General features: G+C 41.3%; 1 protein-coding gene across 6 annotated transcripts in view; it reads left to right on the forward strand.

The window, feature by feature from the left end:
* adarb1b (adenosine deaminase RNA specific B1b) overlaps nucleotides 1-18,386 on the forward strand; it is a 92,846-nt gene extending 74,460 nt beyond the window's left edge. For all 6 annotated transcript variants that reach the window (XM_046403152.1, XM_046403151.1, XM_046403150.1 and 3 more), the window contains 9 exons: nucleotides 1,358-1,432; nucleotides 4,548-5,473; nucleotides 7,396-7,510; nucleotides 8,863-9,031; nucleotides 9,237-9,388; nucleotides 10,046-10,214; nucleotides 14,531-14,712; nucleotides 16,984-17,162; nucleotides 17,693-18,386. In XM_046403152.1, coding sequence (XP_046259108.1) covers nucleotides 1,405-1,432; nucleotides 4,548-5,473; nucleotides 7,396-7,510; nucleotides 8,863-9,031; nucleotides 9,237-9,388; nucleotides 10,046-10,214; nucleotides 14,531-14,712; nucleotides 16,984-17,162; nucleotides 17,693-17,869 — 2,097 coding nt within the window. In that variant the 5' untranslated portion in view covers nucleotides 1,358-1,404 and the 3' untranslated portion in view covers nucleotides 17,870-18,386. The remainder of the gene's footprint in view (nucleotides 1-1,357; nucleotides 1,433-4,547; nucleotides 5,474-7,395; nucleotides 7,511-8,862; nucleotides 9,032-9,236; nucleotides 9,389-10,045; nucleotides 10,215-14,530; nucleotides 14,713-16,983; nucleotides 17,163-17,692) is intronic.
* The last annotated feature ends 272 nt before the right edge of the window (nucleotides 18,387-18,658 follow it).

An 18,658-nucleotide genomic window follows, 5' to 3' on the forward strand; every position in this document is an offset into this window, starting at 1 on the left:
TTGCTGTCACCCACCATTAGCCCAGATTAATTAGCCCATTTAGTTTAGCTTAAGAAAGTGTCTGGCTGAGGAATGGGGGCACTGATGGAAGACACGCAGGGAGAGAGTAGAATCAGCACAATCTGCTCTATATCATAATGCTATCTTTCCCCTGCTTTCCCTCCGTTTCTGTGCGTCGTTTGCTTCTCTCCCCTTTTCCTCTCTGCTGCTGTAACTCTCTCTTTTTCTCTCATCTAACTTACTCTGTTAGTCTGTTTCATCAGTCTGTGCTCATCTGCCCTGCTCTCAGCAATATTTTTTTGGTTTTTTGCCTTTCAAGCGTTTGGTGGGAAGACTGATTAGAGTTGGGTGAAGTCATGGAGTTGGAACTTGTTTTCCACTTATTAAGTATTAGTTCTGTAATTAGCAGTACGGTCTGAGACAGTGGTGCAGTCTTCTCCCAAGTAAGGCTCTTCTCCAAAACAGAGCTGCAGCAATTGGTCGATTAAGTCAATGAAAAGAAAATTATTTGCTAACTGTTTTGATAATTGATGGGTCATTTTTCAAGTAAAATGTCACGTTCTGGTTCCAGTTTCTTCATTGCAAGGATTTGCTGCTTTGTCATTCAGGATAGTAAATGAAGAGTCTTTGGGTTTTGATCTGTTGGTCGGACAACAATTTGAAGATGTTTCTTTGGGCTCTTCTAAATTGCATTAGTCACAAGTTTTTATGAACTAAATTCTTTATTAATTTCTTAATGAGCCAATCATTTTCTGGATTCGGGATTCTGGATTCAGCCACAAAAGATGTAAAGATGTTGAAGTAGAATAGTTGCAGACAACAGAAAAAAAAGCTTACAGCCTTGGAGTTCGGTGTTCTCTGTCAGCATAGTTGGCAGCATGAGCGAACATTTCAAATTGCGTGAAATCATTTGATTCTATGTTAGTCTGAAAAATATTGCTTAATGGAGCTTTAATCGCTTTCTCCACCTTGGGAAAAGTTGTGTGTGAGGCACTGGAGTAACTTGGCCATGTCACTTGCTGTATATCTCTCAGCAGGCAGTGGGAAATGAGGTCTAATCGGAGGGATATTAAAGTCACAATAGACTGCTCCTGCTATTAAGGCCTGTCAGCCCTGGCCTCCTCTCTCACCTTGATATCTCTCAGTCTCTGAATATTTATATGCCTACATCACTGGCTACTTGCACGGTGCAGTATGTGCATTTTTTGTGTGTGTGTTCATACAGGAGCCTCAATAAATTTATCATCACTGTAGCAACTCAAGGCCTTTGAGTGTGTGTGTGTGTGTGTGTGTGTGTGTGTGTATATCAATATTCATGCTTATACAGTCCACCTTCATGTCTTCTGATCCTCCCCAGGTGCAGCAGGAGCAAGGCTGCTCTCAGGTCAGAACAAACCCGTCACCATGGACGTGGATGAGGAGGAGAATATGAGTAAGTTGACTCGTGTTTTCTCCCTGTCTGAGCAGTAACTGGTCTTTACTTTCAAATGTCCTTTCTGCCCGCATGTCTTCCCTCGTATGTCCTCTTGTCCTTCTCTGATGTGTAATCAGTTTTTTTTTTTTTTTTTAAATAACATAACAAGCAATGCAACACAAAACGGATCAAACTAAATACAAATCTAACCCGTACGTACTTTTTTATGTCTGAAAAGCAAAAGCAGCAGTTACATGTGTTCCGTTGCTAATTATATCATTTGTCCTCACTTGAACCGCGATACAGAGGAGTGCACACACACACACACACACACACACACAAATACAAGCTGCTGATTTTACCGAAACATTTCAGGGAAGAGCTAGTCATTACATCTGAGAGGCTTCAGGTCATATTACAGATTCCCTCTACCACCTTTTTCTCTCTTTAGAAAGTGCTCTCCACTCCAGCATATTTTAATAACTTTAATTAGACATTTTGGTTTGAACTCAGTAAATGAGCTTCACAAGGCGTGGGAAGCCATGATTGAATGTGTTTCCCCCACACCTTAATAATTTCGAGTTCATGTTCAAAGGGAGCTGTCATCTTCTCAGTGCCCTAACCTGAAATACAAATCAACAGTTCTTATCATAGTGTCATCCTCTGTGTTGTTGCTCCGAGGAAAAGCGTGTTGTTTTGTGTTAAGTCGAGTGAGCGCAGTTGCAAAATAGTTTTTGTTGTCTTTTAAAGTCTGTGAAGCCTCAGAAGATATATTTGAAGATAAAACAGTCTAGGCTCACACAAGCCTAGTTCTTTAATACCAAGGGAACCAGGGAAAAACATGAAATCATTTTTAACTTTTATGTGACATCCTTAGCAGTTCTTGAAATTCTTTAATCACACGAATCATCCCAAATCAAAAGCCCGCCAAAAAAACAAGTGGTACTTAAAATGATTTTTCTGCATTATTTGGTTCATGGAGTCCCTGCGGGGGATCAGAGCTCTGAAAGATCCAAGCATATCACATCATTTGTCCTTGCGTAACTAATGAGTGCTGATTACACAGATGCTGGCATGATAATAGCCACAACTGCATGTGCTGTGTCATTATTCAGTGCATGGTGTCATGGCTGTTGGTCTATGGCTCTTGTCCTCTCATCAGGTCTTGGCTCTGGAGTACTACTGGATATTCATCACCCTGCATAAAGTTATTATACAATAAAATGAATAGTGTCAGTTTTAACTCTATAGAGGAAGTTCAGATGTGTTAAATGATACATCTTGAATTGGAGAAAGAGAGCTCCAGTTTCCTTTTCTTTCTGTGCCATAATAATCATTGTATTTGTCTGTGCAGCATGCTAAGACTGTTCAGTATGTGATTAGATTTTTTTTGACTGGCCAATTGGCCAAAACTCCCCCAAGAGTAATTTATTGTAGGAAAGTTACTGATTGCTCCCACTTTTTTAGTATATTATGCAATAATTTCAGTGGCTGTCCCCACATTCCCGGCATCTGAATGTTCAGTGCATTCTTTCCTCTGCAGAGAAATATAATGAGCTACAGTTCTACATGCTGTTTGTTCAAGTCCTTGTTTAATCCATACAGTTTTTCACCACAGGCAAAAATTATTCAACAAATGCTACAGTATCTGTGGTGGTTAAAGGTGGTTTACTTGAGATTGCGTCCCTGTGTAGCGTGCAGATTTCACCTATCATCACGCTGACAGGAGATAGTTCCTTTTGGATACTATTGTGCACAGTTACGCTGTCCCTCCTTTCCCTTGTATATTTGGAAAACTCTAATACCACTTTGCAGAACGCATGCACACACCGAGAGATATTGCATGTTTTCAGTGCCGATATGCTCATAAATGAAGGATATTCAGTTTGTGCTCTCGATCTTAGGAATGAGTGTCTTTTTTCTTTCTTTTAGACGCGTCAATTGTAGTATGCAGATGGCAACAGCATGTCATTACATTTTGCAACCTGAAGCACTGTGTTCTCTGACAAACTCCATGGGGGGGATCTCAGAGGCGCAGGGTCTTATGAATGGCACGTCATTAGAAACAGATCCTGAATTCAGATTTTCCTCATTTTAAATACAAAAGTCATTCTTTTCAAAATCTCGTGTAAAACGGGTAAACAGCTTTTTAATGTACCACCGTGTGACAAGTCAAGCCTTTAGGATCCTGCAGTAGGTGGAGTCTTCTCCTTCTGCCTCTTTGATGTTTTCTCCTGTTTGCCTGGTCCTCAGCTCCTCCCCCTGCACTCCTCCCTGCACTCCCTCAACCCAACCTACAATCCCACTCATGCACACTGCGGCCTCTCTTTCTCCTGAGTACCGCAAGGAGTAACCTATCAAGCCTTTGCTGAAGGATGTTATAAATGAAAATTTTTGCCAATATTCCATCCACTTTGCTAACTGGATTCAGTGATATGTGTTCCCCAGTACAGTGTATTTCAGAGCCTGCAGTTTAAAACCGAACACTTGAAATGTACCTAATTTCTTTGTAGGTGCTCAATTGATTAAAAACTGATGTATGAGGAACGGCTCTGTGTGTGTGTGTGTGTGTGTGTGTGTGTGTGTGTGTGTGTGTGTGGTGTTGATATGTGAGCTCGTATTTGTGTGCATTTGTGTTTCAGACCCCAACTTGAAAAATTTACAGTTGTTGTTACTCTTGCAAGTGTAGTTCTGCTACTTTACAAGTACAGTTAGATTAAGAATACTTCATTACTGTAACTTCATGTATGGAGAGATGTTAAGAAGTTAATTTCAAAGTTAAGTGCCATACAACCAAAATGTAGTCCAAAAAATTCCTTACACTGTTTTGATTTTTAACCAAGGTATGTCACCAGGAGCTCAGCATGTCTTTAAGAATCAGAATTCCTTTATTTATCCCTGAAGGGAAATTCTTGGAACAGTAGATGTACTGATGGTGTTCTGCAATTTGTAGCAATAACATTAGACGGTAGGTTTTTATGTTCAGTCAAACAAAAAGCCAGCTTCTCTTGCTTCAATCAAGGAACACAGATCATTGGTTCAGTTCCAAAGAGTGATAAAGGAATCTATAAATTTTGCATTTACAAGATCCTGCAACGAAGGCGTTGTAAGTTACTCTTTCTGGGCACCGCAGGTTCGAGCAGCACCGATGTTAAGGAAAACCGAAACCTGGACAACGTGTCCTGCAAGGATGGGGTGGGAGTGGCTGAGCAGCTCCCCAATGGAGGCGGCCTGGGCAGTCGAAAGCGTCCCCTAGAAGAGGGAAACAATGGACACGCGCACTCAAAGTTCCGGGCCAAGAAGCGCAAGAAAACACCAGGGCCAGTCCTGCCCAAGAATGCATTGATGCAGTTGAATGAAATCAAACCGGGTCTACAATACAAACTGTTGTCTCAGACAGGACCAGTCCATGCACCAGTTTTTGTCATGACCGTGGAGGTCAATGGACAAATGTTTGAGGGCATGGGCCCCACTAAGAAGAAGGCTAAACTAAATGCAGCCGAGAAAGCGCTGCGCTCCTTCGTCCAGTTCCCCAATGCCTCTGAGGCACATCTTGCCATGGGTCGAACATTGACGGTGAACACAGACTTTACTTCGGACCAAGCTGACTTCCCAGATATGCTCTTCAATGGCTTTGAGACACCAGCCGCGCCAGAAGAATCCTTTTATCTAGGCTCTAACGGTAGCAGCTCCTTAAACTCACTAGGGGAGTACCCACTGCCCACACCACCCGGCAGCAACCTTGCCCAGGCCCCACTACCCCCTCCATCAGCATTCAGCTCGCCCTCCAGTGGCAAAAACCCAGTCATGATCCTCAACGAGCTCAGGCCAGGCCTCAAATATGACTTTGTCTCAGAGAGCGGGGAGAGTCATGCCAAGAATTTTGTGATGTCAGTAACGGTGGATGCACAGACGTTTGAAGGCTCAGGGCGAAACAAGAAGTTGGCTAAAGCCCGGGCAGCACAAGCTGCCCTCTCAGCTCTCTTCAACATGCAGCTAGACCAGACACCATCCCGGCAACCCATACCAAGAGAGGGATTGCAGCTTCACCTACCCCAGGTAAGATTTTTGAATATTTTATAGATTGCCATACTTGTATAGAATCTGATCAAACCAGAACATAAACACTCAAACATTTAACTTGTTCAGTAAGATGTTTTTAATTATGAAGACATTCCATAGTCAAAATAGGACACAAATGATAATTTGAGAAATTACAGACACCAAAATGTCACTGGAAGTAACAAAGTTTTAAGATTTTTTTTTTTTTTTTTTTAGTGAGAAACTGCACAGCTACTTTTTTTCACCTTACTTTTAAAACTTGTGCAATGGCATGTCAGACATCATTTTCATTTATCAAATTTTGCCATCATTAAAGCTGTGATTGGATCATTTACTTGACCTTGTCAATCATCAGTAGGCCTGAAGCAGTAATTAGCTTTAAAGGGAGACCTGAAAATTACAACTTGAAGCCACAAAGACTGAGATGGGTTTAAGAAACACATGGAGATAAGATCCAGAGAGTCGCTGCCATGCAGATAATCACGATGCCAGCGTCTGCTCCATGTCTTACTTCTCTCTAGATTATGCTGATATTTCATCTTGGTAAAGCACAAAATGAGTGTATCCCATAAATAAATGGCAAGAAGATGTGACCAGAACCGAACAGTAAAGCGTTGTTGATCTTTATGGACCTCCCCTGGATTTGATGTTTTGCTTGTGAAGAAGCCTACTCCAAACTGATCCACCTGTCAAACTCTGTTGTTCTAGTAGGTTATCATTAAAGCCTCATTTGCATCAGGTGTACAGAGACTAAGGCCAGGTGGTTGCTTTTGATGGCACTATAGAGGTGACTGTCAGAGCCATGCCAGTGTGTGAGGAGAGATAACACTGTCTGCAAAGCTAATCAGCACAACACAGTGTCAACAGTCCAACAGTCTCCTCCCCAAGTCCTTTTTTTGTCTTTACTCACTCCTTCTACTTGTCAACTGATTTATTCAACAAGAACCCCATTTTAACGATAGCACCCCCACTAATTGCTCTATTAATTCTCTGTCACTTGGTATTTAATTCCTGCAGCCTGTTTCCATCTGGCAAGGAACTAATGGGGTAAAATGGTTGGAGTTCACTGCTGTTGCAAAAACATGTGAACTTTAGTTTTGTGTTTTATACTGTAGTTTGGAGTAGTAGTTTTTCATTTTGTTGAGGCTCAAACCATGAAATCAAACTTTAAATTGAATTGCGGGTGGGAAAATCTTATTTTCCTAATTTCCAAAAGAAAATAATTTTTTGAACGTATGTGTTTTTGTGCGAATAACCAGTACTTCCACTTCTTTGTACCTCCTAAAGATGAACAGTTATCTCTACACCATAGACGACCTTCGCATTCGAAAGTCAAATGATCTGGCTACGAGTGGGTGACTCCGAAGTAGCAGGGAAGTAATATTGGACTAATCTCTTTAATTTGTGGTCATCCAGCCGTCGTCTCCCCTCTTGGTTGTCGTCATTTTCCATCACATTAGCGGGGGATAAAGAGCCAGCAAGAGGAGGTGGCTGTGCAAGAACAAAAGACGTGTGAAGTTCACTTATGGTTCCCCCTGACTTTAGCTTGGAGTTTTAAGCCTTGTGGAACATCAAAAAAACTATTTCTTTACAACTGTTGCGCAGATTCACTTGTTTGTTTTTTTGCTTTCTGCGATTCGCTGTCAGAGGGGAGATGGTAAATTATAACTGTCATGCCCAACTCAAACAGCGTTGCTTTCCAGACGGTTAGGTATACCTCAGGGGGTCAGCCTAGTTTCACTTGTTGCCGTTTCAATGCTCCGACTCTTGTTTGGAACTGAGCGTGAACACTGTGGCAGGTACATGGTGCTCCAGGGGAGGATAACATCAGATACGCTTTGTAAGTTGACATGTCTGACACAAGCTCATGTTTGTGTGTGTGTGTGTGTTTGTGTGTGTGTGTGTGCGTGTTATTGCAGGTTCTGGCAGATGCCGTCTCTCGCCTGGTGGTGGATAAGTTCAGTGAGCTGACAGATAACTTCACCTCCCCTCATGCACGACGGAAAGTCCTAGCAGGAGTCGTCATGACAACAGGTAGATTCAGGCTGCTGTAATGCTGACAACATGCAGAGCTGGCAGTCAGTTTTCAAGTACTATCCAAAGGAAAATTCTGGTTGCAAGGCTCAAGAAGAAAAGGTTAACAATATAATCAACAGTTATGAATTAAACAACAACCACAGTTTCTGTTTCTAAATACATTTACCCGAGTACTGTACAAATGTACAATTTTACACATTTGTACTTCACTTTAGGGTTTCTAGTCTTTGCCATTTGACATGTTTCATGACTAAAATACTCCTCTGAAGAATCATTTTTGTTTGATCTGGGCAAAAAACATGTACTATTTTTTGTTCAATGAAAAATCTACAGTCTTTGAATCTTTGAAAATATTTTTCAAAAGCTTGAACAGCCGGACACAGCATGTCTTCTACTCTCCCTGAAAAGTAAATTCTCAGAGTGTGCACTCTGGAGACTTCAAGTTTCCACATCAAACTCGTGTAAGGTGCTTATTGGACCACGACTGGCTTCCAAACTTTGTGATTTAATAAAATCATGCTTGTCGGTGGGCCTGTTAAACTCATAAGGTGTTCACAGAGAAATATTACCCCCCTCAGCAGACGAGTTTGAAAGCAGACTTCGAACTCATGTGATCTGTGGATTATTTGCAAATCTTAGTGCGTAATACAGTTTCACTGCCGCTGTTGGTTGCAATATAAAGGCAGTCGAGACAGATATGTGCTGTGATTGCGTTAGGGATGAGTGACTGATATAAAAGCAGTTGCTTTCACCTCCACTGAGTGATATCATATTAACAATGGGCGTTTTCGGAAACTGCGCTTGCTTATTATCTCAGAATTAGATCATAAGATTGTCATGCTTAGTGCAACTGATATCTGCTGCCTTCCTTTCGACTCTCGGCTCGGCTCGCTCACCAGAGCAGCTCCACTCGCTTTGTCCGTCCGTTGCCTTCAGTGCTGACAGGACGTTGTTCATGACATGTGATGCAAGACAGACAGAGAGAAGCAGCCACATCAGAGTTGAAGTAGCCCATGATTAATGTAGATCCATGTGAGTCATGGCCATGATCCAATCCAAACCTTAAGTTTTGTGATTCTCTGCATGCCTAACAGTGACTTTGCAGATTTTTGAATGAAGTGAGGATCAATCTTAATGATCTAAAAACTATATTAAATAGCAGTGTAACATTCGTCATGCCGGAGGAGCACCTTTTATTCAGGATGCAGCAGCTTATCAGACACTCTGCAGATTTAAACAGTTTTTTAGAGGATTTTTTCTGTCCAATCAGGGTCCAGAAGAACACGCACACTTTGTACTTTAAGGATGTGTGTCAACTAATATGTCTTTCTTCCCTCTACCCCCAACAGGGACAGATGTGAAGGAAGCACAGGTCATTTGTGTCTCCACGGGAACCAAATGCATCAATGGTGAGTACATGAGCGACCGTGGCCTGGCACTCAATGACTGCCACGCCGAGATAATCGCCCGACGCTCGCTCATCAGGTACCTCTACACTCAGCTGGAGCTTTTTCTCAGGTCAGTGGACAGTGAAAATTTGTTTTCTTCAATCACAGTTTAGTGTCAGGAGCTTGCTCATATTGATAATGTGACGTATTTACTCTGCTATTTGCTGTGTCTAATTCCATTCACTTTGAGTCCAGTTAATTAAATGAGCCAAATGAGCCGAAATTGTGCCGTTTGTTATCCCCGCACTAAATTTTTCTTGCGTCTGTCGTCGTAGCAACAACAAGGAAGACCACCAGAAGTCAATATTTGTGCCGTGTGAAAAGGGAGGCTACAGGTTAAAGGACAATGTTCAGTTCCATCTCTACATCAGCACCTCGCCGTGTGGAGACGCCAGGATCTTCTCTCCACACGAGGCCGGAGTGGAAGGTAAGCCAAGCATCCATCTCTCCTCCTCAGCTCAACGGATTTATTAATTTTAAATATGGCTCCTCTTGGTTCACAATTCACTCCCAACAACAGTGTTTTTTTTTTTGTTTTGTTTTTTTTTTTTTAAATTGAATTTGTAGGTTTTCTTCTTACACATGCTCGGTTTCATTTAATTAGAATTTTGCTCCAGTGTCCAAATACGCATTATAGACACATTTAAACAAGGCTCTAGTAATTAGGGCTTTTTGTCATTCATTGGCTGTCTCTATCAGTCTTTCTGCCGCCCAGCTCACCCACACTGTCTGTCTGATTAACCTCTCTCTTACTCTTGTCAAAGTGTTTTCTGTTGCACATGGCAGACTGAATGGAAAACAGCCACATTCAATTAGTCAGTGAATAGATGGCGCCTGCTGGTGGAACAGCAGAAAACATTGATAACATAATAATAAATAATAGGTCATGCTTTTGTGGGAGCCATTTTTTTGCTTTCTCTTGTTGTGGGGATATTTGCACACTGATGCAAATCCAGAATTTTTAGCAGTGGTGTCCTTTATGGAATTTTATAAACCAATCATATTAGTCTGTGATTTCTCTGCAGTTTTATGGTTTGATGTGTGCATTTATTTATTTATTTTCTTCCCATGCTGCGTCATTCAGACCAAGGTGACAGACATCCCAACCGGAAAGCAAGGGGGCAATTACGGACCAAAATTGAGTCAGGGGAGGGCACCATTCCTGTGAGGTCCAGCAACACCATCCAGACCTGGGATGGGGTGTTGCAGGGAGAGAGGCTGCTCACTATGTCCTGCAGTGACAAGATCGCAAGGTAATTTGGTTCAAACTTAGTTCAGTTGTATTGCTTCAAACCTATGACAGCACACGCTGATTGTGATTTATATTCTAGTTAATATAGGAGCTGTTTTGTTGGTTTGTTGCTTTTTTATTTCACAGAAAAATGATAGAAGACTAGCCTGGTTCTATCCAAAAGGAAATTCACTTACCAGCACGTCTAAAGCTCATTTATTAACACGTTGCATCTTGTTTCGAATCTGTACAAAAATCTGCAGCTCTTGGCGAGAATTAAACGTATTTCCCAAAATGTCAAAACACGTTCCAACTCTGGTTTGCTTCATAAGCTGTGAGTTAATGTGTTTCCATCTCTTGCTATAGACTGGAAGCACATTTGGTCATGCAATGTTTCATGAAGCTCTTTCTGTGCGCCTGAGTTATTCATACTGCGATGAAATGTATTATATGCCCACTTTGTCACTTCAGGTCTATCATTGTCCTCAGGGAGTGTCGGGGACAGTCGAGCTGATGGCTCCTCTGTCCCTGGGGCATTTTTGCAGGCAGATCATAGCATCTTTAGTCTCTGTCCATGTTCAAGGCAGCGCGGTGCCTCCCTTGTGATGAACGATGAAACTTCTCCATAACTCTTGTCACAAGCCCTGGTTCCTCCTCATCCTCCTCTTCCTCCTCCTTCTCCTCCTCCTCCTCCTCCTCCTCCTCCTCCTCCATCCTGCACCTCAATACCTTGCCTGAACGCACAGAGTGATTGAACGCTGAGCATGTATTTGATGAGGGAGATGTCAACCATGTAGCGAATGCTGTTTGTGCCATGTGAGAAGACTTGTTGCCCTTTCAGCGTGTCAGTGCAGGTGCTTGTGATTCAGATTATGTGTGTTTTTTTCCAAAGTGGAGTGATTTGAGTCAGTAGAGGGCAAAATAGGTTGGAGACCCCACGTTTAGTCATGTGGTTTATTTCCAGTCAGGCTTTACCAGATAACAAGGAAAACACGAGATGCTTTAAAGTTGACACCAGCTACGGTGACAGAGTTGATATTGAGCATTGGAAAATGAACCATTTACAGCTAAGATAAGGGATTACTATTATTATATATATCTCTTCCATGATGAGGAAGAGACTATGAAAAGCTTCTCAGTCATGACACAGCTATTAGCCGGGTGAGAAAAGTGCTGCCCACCTGCCTCTGTCCCCTTGTGAGTGATTGTTAGCTGCCAGGCTGCTATTTAATACAGCAACTGACTGGTAAACTGAACCATAATGTTCCCTCCTTACACTTGTGTTTTCCCCTCTCATTTTCCCTTGGATGACATCCCCAGACTCACGGCTTGAGCACGAACAAGCAGTGCTGTGCCTCAGTGTCTGTTGTTCCCAGGTATTTGAATGAGCTCATTAGGAAACAGGCTAAGCTTTTATGGGTTATTTCTCTGTTTGTCCTTTCTCCTTCTTTTGTTATTTTCTTAACAGCTGATGACATGGTCCTCATGACTTGGTCTGACCCTGTTCATGTGCGTGTGTGTGTGTGTGTGTGTGTGTGCGCACAGAGCATGATATTGAATCAGACAACACAACAAAGAAATACAGAGATGTTTGACGGGAGTTAAATTGAATGCCTCTGAAAACATAACTCATAAGGTGCGCTTGCTTGTTTGCTTGTGTTGTTTGTGGCTCCTTTAATACACTGTGTGTGTCCTTTTAGAGTGGTTTCAGGTGTACTTGTGTACACCCTGTACTTATGTTAAAAAAAATTGTGTGTGTGTGTGTGTGAATGGCACAGACTGTTATGAGGCTGTGCTGATCGTGTACTTTTTGCTCCCAGCTAAGAATTTGGAGATTTCATTTTTGCCGTCTCTCAGTTTCACACACAACTTCACGCACTTTCTCACACACACACACACAGAATATTGCATATGGAAACGATGGCCCAGTTTAGTAGCCTGGGGGTCCTGGGTGCTTATTCCTTGTTGTTCTGGGTCCATGTTGGTAATTTCACACACTCTCCAACAGTCTGCCTGAAGTGAAAAGGAGAATGAGAAACATCACAATATCATTTTCCTGGTTTTGAACATTTTTCAAGGACCTTACAAGGATACAGGTTAGTGACAGTCAGTATTTTTCCTAACATCAATAAATCCAACAAAATGACCAAACCAGCAATGACTTGATCCTACTAACTACTGATTGTGTAGCCAAACTTAACTTACCTACGCAATTTACAGTGAAGCAGTCGTTACATCTTACAGATATGTATGTAAAAAATATGTTTTAGAATAATCGCATAACTGAAACAAAATCTTTTCAGAACTTAAGACATGTGGGGCGTGATTGATAAGTTGGTGGCCTTAGAGGGAGATGAATTATGCAGGTCTCATTTCTAGCACGAGCAGTTCAACTCTTTGAGTGATTATGGAGAAAGTTTGAAGTGAATAACTTTTGTGTTATTTCTGTTTCGGGTAATTGAAAATTGCAAGTCAGCACTGTCAGAGAAAATGGACATCCGCTTCCGTGCAGTCATCTGCTAGAAGCACAACTTTTTGGCATTTTGGTAGGGATGATGACGTTATTGCTGCTCTACTGTGGACCACTTCCTGAAGGTCCAAGATGTTGACTTCTACAAACTTTCATGTGTGTGTCTGTGTGTGTGTGTGTGTGTGTGTGTGTGTGTGTGTATATACAGTATATATATATATATAGCAGCAGTAGTATAGAGTATTACAGTGTAAATTGTCATGCTTGTATCAGTATGGTTATAGTTTATTCCTCTGTGCCATGTAGCTATCGTTGTCTGCAGCCTATTAGAAAGACATTGCGGAGCAACAATGTCGACATGTTTCACACACACACAGACACACTTTCATGTGTGTGTCTGTGTGTGTGTGTGTGTATATACAGTGTATATATATATATATATATATATATATATATAGCAGCAGTAGTATAGAGTATTACAGTGTAAATTGTCATGCTTGTATCAGTATGGTTATAGTTTATTCCTCTGTGCCATGTAGCTATCGTTGTCTGCAGCCTATTAGAAAGACATTGCGGAGCAACAATGTCGACATGTTGTTGACATCTTCCTTCATTATCAAATCCCACATACACCATCCTGTTGCTGTAAATACGTGTTACTGTGCCAAATGAGCCTTAATCCCCAGTGCCCAGCTGTTCGAGGAAATGATTTAGCCTTTTGTAAATGCATGTATCTGTCACTTGTTTTTAAAGGTTTTAGGAATGTCTTAGCAATCAGTAAGCTTGGCTTGAGAGACTGAAAACCCACTAGTGTTTTTTCTTTTTCTTTCCTTCTTGAAATTTGTTGTCAACGAGAAATATCCTCACTTAATCTTGTCTCTCATTTCCTTCCCCCACTCCACTCTCTCAACTTTCTCATTCTTCCGTCCTGTTATCTCACCTCTCTTGCGCTGCCTCTCTACATCTCTGTCTCTCACTACATCCTTCTTTCTTGTCTGTCTGTCTGTCTCTCACTTTCTTTCAGATGATGCTTCACAGAGTGTGTCAATGGGAAAATGTCTAGGGAGTGATGGCTAATGAAACAGCGTAGAAATACACCAAAGTTTGTAGAAAATGAATCTTGATACTCAGACTGTACACAAGTGTAGGACTGGTTGATGGTGTGTGGTAGATTGGCTGGTTACGACTGTATACATGAATGTTGTTTTTTTTTTTGCTTCTACAGTTGTGTGTGTGCATGTTCATCTATGTGCGTTATCATATTCCTTTGTATATTTGGTCTCTGAACTTCTGAGTGAATTTCCACAGAACATAGACCCTTAGCTTCAATCCCAGAGTGAACAGTAACACAGCAAAAAAAGAAAAAATAAATAAAAAAAATAAGCTGACAGTAATTTGTACATGTGATCTGTTGAAAGACTTTGGCATTTTTGTGAAGCATTTTTTCACAGTTAAGACAATGAGGAGTTGACAGTGGTGTTTGCTGTTGCTCTAATTAAGAAGAGCCCAGAGGTGTATTACAGTGCATAACAGTCGTTCCCAAGCTTTGTTTGATGATCGTGCCAATTTAATTTTGACATACTCAATGTTTTCTCAGGTGTATGAATGTTAATTAAAGTGATGATCTGAAGTATAGACTGTTAAACTGGCCTCTGAATAACTAATGCTCTGTGTGGAAGGTCAAAACTCCAAATGGAAGCATAATTTTGAGGTTTGTTTTGTTTAAATGATTTTCAGCAGCAGAATAACCTCAAAAATGTGTTTAAAACAGTACATCTCCTTTTGCAATAGTAATCTAAGGTGTTGTCTGTGTGTGTGTGTGTGTGTGTGTGTGTGTGTGTGTGATCGTGTTCGTTCCCCCTCTGCAGGTGGAATGTGGTGGGCATTCAGGGCTCCTTGATGAGCTACTTCACAGAGCCAATCTACTTCTCCAGCATCATCCTTGGCAGCCTCTACCATGCTGACCACCTCTCCAGGGCCATGTACCAGCGCATCGCAGATATCGAGGACCTGCCCCAGCAGTTCACTCTCAACAGGCCTCTGCTCAGTGGTCAGTCCCTGCTTTGATGTGGAGTACATGGGGAAATAAGAATCTGATCATATCTCTGTTGAAAGATGCTGGATTCTTAGCTTATTAGAGCTCGAGGCTGATGCAAGAGGACGATGGTGCCTTCTTGTTAATCTTTGTCAATCACACTCGAGCTGTCTGAATATCAAAGAGGAAGATGATAAAACTAAGCAGTAAACATGTTTATCCACCTCAGCGATGAGTCCACAGCAGGAAGACAGCTATTGCTTTTCTCTTCTGTTTGATCTGAGCTGACATTTACCTTGTTCTTGTGGAATTTAAATAGCGTTATTATTTTTTTGTAAATTTTCAGCACTGGCTTGACCTTTTAAAAAGGCCATATAGACCAAGACTCCTGAAGGGTTTTTCTTTTTTTTTTCCTGACTTTCCATTTTTAGATCTAGCATTCAGTCTTAGTATTCTGGTCATTCACAGGACTTTGCTAAACAATAGCTTATAAAATGTGAAAAGCTTTAGATTTACCCTTAGGCGTCTGTCATCGACACTCTGTCTTTCCCCTAACTTTAAGAAAAATGTTTTTTAATATAGTTTTTCTGTCCCATTTCCTCTCATTTTCATGTAAATGTTTCGTGTCTTATGGTTATAGTTATTTTACTTCTGACATTGATCAACAGACAAAATGGAGAGTGTATGCAGTTTACAGCAGAATTACTAACAAAACTGAAACAACATGTCTTTGATTTCTGACATAAGTAGACCAAATCAATCAATTTGGCAGATTTAATCAGCTTTAGCCAGCCAGCTGATGATGATAATGATTAATTATAATTATTGTACTGCTTACTGTAGTACCAAAGGTTGCTATAACTATACCAACTGAGTTTTAATGTTTTCAAGTGACGAATTTTAAGCAGAGAATCTCATAAATGGTATTTATACTTGTATTTCATGGATGCAAACATGATAACATGCCAGAAAATATGTAAACAGCATTTCTCCTCGTACTGTAAAGCTAGTCAACCCTGCTTTTATAGGAAAATGAAAATGAAAAATGCAAGGTCACACTGACCAAAGCCTGTTTGCTGCTTAGTTTCCTTACTTATTATTGTCAAACAGATTGTTTTCACTTTTAATATTGCAAGTGTAATGTGTTTGACAAAGCTGTGATTGCAGCACTGGCCAGTAAAGAACAGGACAGCACAGCTAACATTAGCTTATGCTGTGGTAGCATCCAGGATTGGCCTCCACACTGTGGGTTAGAACTATGTAGTACTCAGTGCTCGTGAACAGGCTTTGTTTTAACGTAACATGTAGTTAGTTAATGATATGCTCCTTGGTCTTGGAAGTATCAATTACTTGTATGCTAATTAGCTTTGCATGCTAACAACAAACCACTGGAGTGATGCTGTAGTCATGACTTTTTGGCGATAGGGGATGACAAGGAGCATCGTGTCACATGGCGTGGAGCTATATGCAGCTCGCCCTGCTCCTCCTCTCCGGTTGCTCTCTAAATGGCGGGCAAAGTAGATAATAGTGAGGGGTTATTAACCTTTTCCGCTTTAGAGAGTTTTTAACGGTGAAGCACTGTGGCGTTAGAGCACTAAGAATTTCATCCCCTCTAAATCATCTTCTGCCACATGTGCTGCCAAATGGAACCAAGGAGCTTAATACACACACGCACACACACACACACACACACACAAAGAGCAGGACACCAGGATTTATGGCATCCATATATCACCCATTTATGCTTCAGATACAGCAGACGCTGATGCCCTGTAGTGTGCTGGAAAAGAGCAGGTTTTGACCTCAGAGTCCCACTGGGCTGATGGTATTTTGTCTGTACTCAGCAGGAAAACAACAACAACTAAAACAAGGAAGAAACTTGCTATTTCAAGATATTACTCATTGAGGTGTGGGGGCAGTTCTCATTTGAAGGAATGGGCTGCCAGGTCTGGATACCTCATCCATTGTTTAATAAGCTCATGTTGGTCTCCCACAAAACCTTTGGAGGAAGGAGAAAGAGTCATTCATTATTATCTTATTACTGACAATGTTCTGCTTGTAAGCTTGAAGGTATTTTTTTATGTTTTGAAGGACTTGACTTAATGTTGGGAAAAGCTGCTGCTGAAGGAAAAGTCAGTATTTCAGTCTGTCCTAACATATTGCCTCTGTCCCGTGTTAAACTCCAAAACGAAGAGTTTCTGTGTGATGCTTTCTTCTGTTAATCTGTTTTAGAGGTAGCAGAATTTTCCCAACCAGTTCAGGAACACGCTGTGTTTTTAATTCCAGGTATAAGTAATGCAGAGGCTAGGCAGCCAGGCAAGGCACCCAACTTCAGTGTGAACTGGACAGTGGGTGACCAGGCTCTGGAGGTGATCAATGCAACTACAGGCAAGGACGACATGGGTCGTGCTTCACGTCTCTGCAAGAACGCCCTCTACAGCCGCTGGGTGCGCCTACACTCCAAGGTGAATTACTGCTATTGGGTTTTTTTGAAGCATTTGAGTCCATAACGTGAAGGAATTTGATTCTCATCTCTATTCACTAACAGTGTGGGCTGCTTTCTGTTTCTGTTGGTCACATTTTTTGGTTCATTATCTGCTCGAGATTTTGTCAAAAAAGTGTTTGGAGACCAATTCACACAAACCTGAATATTAAAATCTTAAAAAGATGGACGGAGAGAAGAGTTGGGGTATTTGCAATACATTGTTTAATTGAATTGGACATTGAATTCCAGCAGTAGCATGATGATTGGTTCTTAGACCACCATCAGAGATCTGATTGGTGAAATATCAAATGTAACATCAACTGACAGTCTGGGATAGCAAATTAATGTGGAAAAGCTACCTAATAGGATGAAGGGGAATCAGTCTCAGTGAGTGAATTTATGTGTGGGAGCTGAAGTCAACGAAACAAGCTTTATATTTACTTAGAAAATGGTTCTTCAGGTTCTGATCACATCATTTACTTTTTATGTCTCTTTATCCCTTCCTTTCAGTTGTCGTCCATTTTGTGGGTCAAGATGCTTAAGCCCAGCTCCTACCATGAAGCCAAGCAGGCGGCCACAGAGTACCACTCTGCCAAGCAGGCGCTCATCAAGGCCTTCCACAAGGCTGGCTTGGGGGCCTGGGTCAAAAAGCCCATTGAGCAAGACCAGTTCACCCTCAGCTCCTGAGGTAGTCAAGGGACCAAGGGATTCCTAAACCCCCCATTCCTTTTTCCCCCCGACCCAGGAGAGAGCCCCCCGATTAACGACCAGCCCACAGAGACTCTTACCTCCGTCCCATGTGTGTCGGCACGCACGAGCACTTTGTACTTGTGGAAATGAACGTGCGTAGTCTCACAAACCATCCATAGCTCATCATTCTGTTTCCTCAGAAGACCTCAGCCTCGCCATGTCTTTTCTCATGTTGGTTTTTGTCCTTTTATTCTGATTTTAATGGATGGCATTTTTTTTGTTCTGTTTTTTTCATCTGCTTATTTTTTGTTTTAAAACTGGAATCCATGGTTTTTACACCACTGAGCTGTTTATGTTTCCCAGAGTAATTATGTTTTTATGCCGTAGATGTGGAGGTTGAAGAGATACAGTTCTGTCTATTTTCCTCCATCAATGAGTGTAGCCAGTTTAGGGTGAAATGTAGCCTAGAAACACAGGATCTTTGTTACCTTAAAACCGATGTGTATGGACCTGAGAAAATGAATGACTATAATGAACTTTAATTTAAAGATACATAAATCTTCAGGATGTAAATCTAGTAACATAAAATAGATATATAACATAATTAATGTGTGTTATTTGGTCCGTTCCTTAGAGGAGACTACGTGTTCATAGCCCTTGTATTAAAGATGAAAATGTTACAAAATATTGTGGTCCTGTTTGGTTCACTGACTGGAAAACAGAAAACACAGGTCAGGTTGCAGCAGTTAAGCACACTTTTGTTGATTTTTATGTCTTGTTCATTCA

This window comes from Scatophagus argus, chromosome 11 (assembly GCF_020382885.2).
Source record: "Scatophagus argus isolate fScaArg1 chromosome 11, fScaArg1.pri, whole genome shotgun sequence".
NCBI classification, from domain to species: Eukaryota; Metazoa; Chordata; class Actinopteri; family Scatophagidae; genus Scatophagus; species Scatophagus argus.